Source organism: Pygoscelis adeliae, unplaced genomic scaffold (assembly GCF_000699105.1).
Source record: "Pygoscelis adeliae isolate BGI_AS28 unplaced genomic scaffold, ASM69910v1 Scaffold220, whole genome shotgun sequence".
Taxonomy (NCBI): Eukaryota; Metazoa; Chordata; class Aves; order Sphenisciformes; family Spheniscidae; genus Pygoscelis; species Pygoscelis adeliae.
In genome coordinates, this window is record NW_008824049.1 from 2,272,097 (window position 1) to 2,278,842 (window position 6,746).

General features: G+C 45.3%; 1 protein-coding gene across 1 annotated transcript; it reads left to right on the forward strand.

Annotated features, from left to right (window-relative positions):
* The first annotated feature begins 734 nt into the window (after positions 1 to 734).
* TMEM212 (transmembrane protein 212) lies at positions 735 to 6,545 on the forward strand. The gene is given in 3 exon segments (XM_009333602.1): positions 735 to 902; positions 6,248 to 6,454; positions 6,456 to 6,545. Coding segments are annotated over 3 exon segments (465 nt in total).
* Positions 6,546 to 6,746: the final 201 nt, after the last annotated feature.

Here is a 6,746-nt window from a genome sequence, read left to right on the forward strand (position 1 = left end):
CCAGCCCTAATCCCTTTGAAATCAAAGGCCTTTCCCCCACCGTGCCCAGGAACAGATCCTAGGAGCCACCTCCAGCCTCCAAAGTGCCTCTCAAAGCTCTCAGTGACCTTATCTTTCACATTTGGAACAAAGACACCAACAGCATTAGCTGTGCAATACCCTAGATTTCAAGTCACAGGCTGGAGCCTATTCCCACTAAATTTCCCTGCGACAAACATTCCATCAACAATAACCTAACCCTCCCTGGGGAGAAGGTGGTCCTGCTCTGGAGGACGCATCTGTGTCCTGCAGACACTGCTGGCACTGAGGGTGCCGGTTTCATTCTGGCTGCGATGGGCAGGTCAGCATTGGAAACAACAACCCCAGTTGCTGTCAACAAGTTTCTGCCTCTCTCTGCACCGGGAAGCGGTCTGTCCTCGGGGGAAAATGGATGAAGGAGTAATTCAGAAATCACAGGATGGGCTTTCTGCAGCTGAAAGTGAAGAGCAACGAGTCTGGGGGAAAAAAAAACAACATATTCCTGGGGGTGAAGGGGCCTTATTTACTACACTGTAATACCTTCTGTTTCTGTAGGAACATCTGAAGATAAACAGAATAGTGCTTCATCGTGCTAGGTAAACAGCTCTCACATACCATGGCTACAGTCTCTAAGGAGTTTCTGTTTATTATGAACTGTCTCTGCCTCAGCTTTAGCTACAAACCCTCACTGTGAATCCAACAGGGAGAGTCTCACAATGAAAGTGAAGAGCTTGTATGAAGTTACCGGAGGGATATTTATTACCTTTGGGATTATAAGCATTTTTTTCCAGAATTTTTGCTTTTTTCCCCTGTTTTTTTCTTATAAGCCCTGGTTCGTTGGATGGAGCATTTGCCTCGCCAGTCCCATTTGGAACAGAGCTTTGGTAGGCAGAACAAAAGTGTTATCAAAGGAAAGATGTTAGTGATGCTACAGAGACTTTAAAAAGTCAACTGTGTTTGAATTATTTATTTCCCAGCTCCTGTGAACTCTCTTTAAGCAGAGAAATGCTTGGAATTACATGAAACTAAAGCGAGAGGCTCCCTAGATGCTCTTGATAAGATTTAAATTTGCAGTAAATATTGGTGTATTGATTATTATCATGACCTGCTGATTTTTAATTTCCCTTTACAGAGAAAACCCAAACTTCCTTGTTCTGAACCAAATTTGGATTGTTAAAAGGACATAAATGTAAATTAACATCCCCAGGGTTATGCTGGTGTAATTGAGATCATCGTTTAGCTCTTTTCTTTGGTTCATTTCCTAAGCTTTTGCATTTCCAAAGGGATGTAAGTGATGCAATGAGACAAGCACAACACGCTTTGCAGAGTAAAAGCTCAGGTAGGCACACAGCCAGGCGTGAAATCCTCATCCTCCCCACTAAGAGGGCGATGCATGCCTGGTTCCTCCTCATGGAAAATGGGTGCTTGCACAATGTAAAAGCCGATGAGGTTTTTTGGGACGAGGTCCTGTAGCTGCGAGGGTTAAGAGGTGCTGGTGGCCCCGTGGCAGCAGGTGAAGCACTGAGGAAGCTGAGTCAAAAGGGGGGTTGGAGGAAGGGTGAGTCTTCTTCCCCTCACCCCAACGGTTGGAGGGGAAGATCTCCAGGGGACTCCTACCTTTGGTTTTCCAGTGGACTTGATAGTATTCTTGTGATTTGGATGGTAATGATTTAGCCATGGGGGTTTATACCCATTTATTCCCACTGCATGGCTGGTAAACCACGCGCCAGTTTGTTCTTTCCTTTTTAATCCAAAAGGAGAGAGAAAATAAAGGGTTTTTTCATGGCACACTCATTTCTGATGTCCTCATACCAAGGATTTGAGTACAGTACTTTATGGCTTTCCTACCCTTCCATCAACCTTGGGATGTTTATTTTTCTTCAAACATAGCTGTTTGCAGCATGCTAACAAGAACTGAAGATCTTTTAACACTGGTATTTGTTTACTGAAGACATCAAAGCCTTTTTTTTTCCTCAAGCCTTCGAGTCGGTATAATCTGCAAACAGCCATGCAAAACCAAGGTGTGCTTTGTGTAGAGCAAAATAAAACCACAGAGCACTGAAGATACAGATATTTTCTTATCTGAGATTCTAAATTTAGCTCTGCTTCATCTCTCATTCCTCAGCTTCTCAAACTATTTGTTCCTAACCGAGAGCCCTGCAGTTTCGGCAGACCTTCCTATCGCCTTCAGTTTCAAGTTGGGTGGAAGAATACGACTGCAAATGTGGACAGTGGCAGTGATAGCAGCTAATCTAAAACAAATATTTTGTAACATCTATGAGCAGATGTATTTCCTCGTTTCACTTTGACGGTCGAGATGCTATACCACGTGAATAAAGAGCAGTGCTCTGAATTTTTTGTATCGGGTCCTGTGAGCTTTCGGTTCAGACCCAGGCTGTGGAGGAAATGACAGATGTTGGCAGCAAATTAAATAACAAGACCTGCTGAAAATAATGTCCTAAGAAATACTGGGGCATTCTTTTTTATGGATTTCCTAGATGTGTTGAGGCTATTTTAAGGCCAATTGAACTCCCACTCCTTACACTGTAAACAAGATTATTCCTTGCATGGAACAAAGGGAGTGTAAATGTCACTGTTTGTGTATCATTGGTATTTCCAGTCATACTTCAAGTATTGTCTCACCCCAAACTTGTATCCCACTGTTCAGAACCTAGTGGCAGGCTTCAGAGAGCATTAAGCATTGGTAGTGCATCACAGGAAGCATCTCCATGGAGAAAACCTAAAGTCTCTCCGTGGAGGAGGACCTCTTAGAATGGTACCAACTGACGAGCTCCCTCAGGAGCTATTCAACTTGTTGGCTGTGGTACGGACAACAGGGAAGACGAGGGCAACAAGGAGGGAGGACAGGACAAGGATTTACCGATAGGGTTTTTATTCTACAAGGAAGCAACTCACCCCAAGCTGAGTTGGCTGAAGGTTACAGAGCAGGCAAGTACCCAAGGCTTTCCGGGAATCGGGAAGCACAACTTGCAAGGTCAGTAATGCAGATCTGCATGGACAAAGTACAGGTAATGAGAAATGCTGACTACCTCTGTTGGGGAGGGATGGTGTGTTACGGGCATTTTCAGCAACATACAACTTTTTAATCACCTGGCTGTGGGTGTAGTTCACCCCGTCACAGCAGGGGAAGACATGCTGCCTGACCTGGTGTTCGTGGCAGCTTTGGAGACTTGGCGCAAGGAAGGGACCCATGCAGGAGGGGTTGGGTGGTGAGAGGATGTGCTGTTCAGCAGCTCTTAACCTCAAAAACACCAAAAGGAGATGCAAGGGGTAACCAATACAAACCTTTTCCCTTTCACTAGCTTTAAACCAGGCAAGTGGTGCCGATACAACAGGGTGCAGCCGAAGAGGCTGCAGGTCTGTGGGGAACAGTGGTTTTGGCCACTTCCCTTGACTTCGGGTGCTGCTGAGCTTAGATATAACCTCTGGCTCAGCAAGACAGGGCTCAGCCTCCCAGGGGTGAGAGAGAAAAGGAGCAACTGTTCCCTGGTCCCAGGGTCCTCACAGGTTGGGAGCAGGGACGTGGCCTGATCAGTGACACAGCCAGGCTGCCCCTCCAGTCCCAGCACTCAGGTGACTCCTGCGGAGCTCTTTCAGAGTCTTGCCTTAAGAAATAAAACAAAATGGCAGAGCCTTAAAAAAAAAGTTTTAAGCACATCCAACTTTGGGATACAGCATAAAATTTCTTGCCAGAGAATTTAAAACAAACTGGAAACTAATCATCTACTCATTTAAATGATGTGCCTGGAGCTAAACCAGCAAGGCTGAATAATCTCTGCACTGCTTTCATCCTTCTTCAATTTTTTCTTTGTTCCATCAACCACATGTGCGTTAAGTGTAAATTGAAGGGCTCTTAGCTGGAAAAGCAGATTGTGAAAAGGGCTTGGCCCTCATCTTATAATTCAGCTTCAGTATTACAATTACTCTTAATAACACTCTTATTTTGTTGTATTATTTATTCTGGCTAGAACCCTCTAGGATCCCTTGAAGACTTTTTTTTCTGGTGGATTTAGCCAACATCCACTCATGAATCCAGATGTTTCTGCTTTTATCCACAGGAATTTTATGGTATGGATATGCCAAGATTATAACTTCAGGCTCAGCCTCCAGACAAGTATTTTTCAAATTCCCTAAATCAAAAATGGAAAGTGCCATGAAAAACCTGGGCCTTACTGCATTTAGCGTGCCAGAATGGAAATCAAACCGCAGGACAATACTGCTCAAGGTTCTGGATCTGTGTTGATACAGTCTCCTACGTCGCACCAGAAATTACAGCCCAGATGGTGCTATTTTCTGTGTCCTCGGACACAGACTCTTGCCTTCAGCACATCTTCAGCTCTTCTTTCCATTCACCAGCCTGAAGTTAGGAGCAAAGATACATGTGGGTCCAAGATGCTTACACTGGAAAAAAGATTACTCACTGCAAGCCAGCGTCACTGCTGGTGTATTTAAATGAATGAAAATGTGCCTGTGTATGTCAGCTCCCCATCACCAACACAGATACTTTCCCAGTCAAAATTGGTTCTGAAATAAGGACAATGATGAAATGTACCCTGCCCTGATGGGGACCTGGTGAATAAAGCAAGTGTCTGCTGTGCCTTTGACAGCACTTTGGAAGAATAACCAAACCCAAACTCATTCTCTGTCCAGAGTGACAAAAGCAGCTTGAAGCAGACACTAAATAACCTTAACCTTCCTTTCTGTGCTGCCTGGGGTTTCCTTCAGGCACTCCCATTGGTAGTGTCCTGGGTTTCTTCCCTGCTCCCCAGTTGTCAGCAGGAGAGGCTGATCAAAGTCACTACGCAGTGGTGGTCAGTACCAGCATGGTGGCTTGGCCGGTATCATACCCCGTTGGGGATGGCTGTGTCCTTCCAAGTGCCCCAAAGTCGCTCAGGAGCACGAGAATAACAAACGCAGGAGATGCACAGAACAGTTTTCGTTGGCCTTTTGGCAACAAACAGCAACCATCATCTGTCTGTGGCCATGCTGTGCACAAAAAGGATGCGGTATTATGCCTGAGTCCACAAAAGGTGAATTTTAACACTTCCTCCAGGACACTCCCAGCTGGCCTTGAATGCACACTGGCAGGGCCCTGCTCCTGCCTCTGCTGTGCATGATCCAACCCCTTTTAAAGCCACTCTCTGTGCACTGGACCAGGGAGAAACACAGAGTAGTTACTCCAGCCTGGTAGTGAAGAGCCTGTTCCCCTCCTGCGCAGCAGCTAGTTATTGCTTGCTAATAGCCTTAGTTCTTTACCTGCAGAGTTCCTGGATCAAAGGAAATGTAAATTATTCCTAAAAGCTTTTCTAAGGCTTCCCCCAGCATGGAGAAGCCTCTCAGCTGGCACAAAGGATGGAGCTGGCTCCACAGCAAACCTCTCCAGGGCAGGTACGCGCCAGGACAAGAAGGAGGCACGAGAGCAGGGGAGCAGAGGGCTGAGCACCTGGCACCCAGCAGTGAGACAGCTCCTGCCAGTTCAAGCAGCAAAGCTTTCCACCCATCTACCCCAGAGCTGAGCTCAGCCACCTCGAAATCCTGCTGCATGGAGCTGCTGAGGGCAGGGGTAGGTGGTAACTCAGTGCAAGGTGCCATCAGTCGGGGTGACAAGTCCAGGAGTCTACATGATGTCACATGTAGGAGGTGGCAAGGGAATGGCAGAGTTAATCTGGACGATGCATTCGAAGAGGAAAGCACTTCTCTTGCTGATATCGTGGATCAAATGTGCTGTGCAGGGCTTAGAGAGGGTGCACATTAAATATCCCACCAGCACGGTAGTTCTGCCAGTTCCTGTCACATTTTCTGTTTTATAATGAGGAACTTTGTTATTATTCAAATATGCAGTTTAAATTTTAAAGGCTACCCACTGTACTTATATGCTATATGACAAGCTACATAAGTATACCTGTTTCAATTTATTCTTCTAGTATTTTCAGTAAAATATGGTTTCAATGACTTTGTCTTCCCTGTAAAAAAAAAATCCACATTTTTCTTTAGTAAGTTCATGACATTCAAGCTACTAATTTTCCTTACCATCACATCTCTTTTTGGACACAGAATAAAGGAGATTGAATATAAAAAACAGTTTTTTTTTTTTCCAAGTTGGAAATGAAGAAATACAAAAATACTGAGCTCTTTAGTTTTTAAAGTTTTTTTAAAAATCGTCTCAGCAGGTCAGACAAGTGATAAAATGCTTTTGTCTCCATTTCAGTGGGTAGCTAGTTTTGCCTTCGGCATACTGAGCATCACGGGCGCCTCAGAGCAATTCGCTGCTGCCACTGCATCTCCTCTCCTTGGCCCATACTGCTGCTGCTCGCTCGCTGGGACCAACTACCTGGGTTACGCAGTCCTGTTCACTTTTCCTTACACTGACTTTCCAAACTGCTGCAAAGACCCTTCGTGTTATGAGTGGTACCACCATCACCCTGCAAATACTAGACCTGTGTCTGAGTTTGGCCATATTCTGTGTATCTTTGGTTTTTGTGACGACTTTTGTGAGATTGCTCTAGTTTGGACATTTAAACATGAGCATCGGTCACAGCGGGGAAGGTGGATTGCTGCCTGTAATGCCATAATGGCAGCCAGGAGGGCTGCACAGCTGTGCAAGGACAGACAAATCCTGAACGCACTCGCACTGCATTTGTGCTTCAGTAGTGCCCCTGAAGCCACATACATAATTCCACGCTTAAATCACTTTACTAAATAGTAAT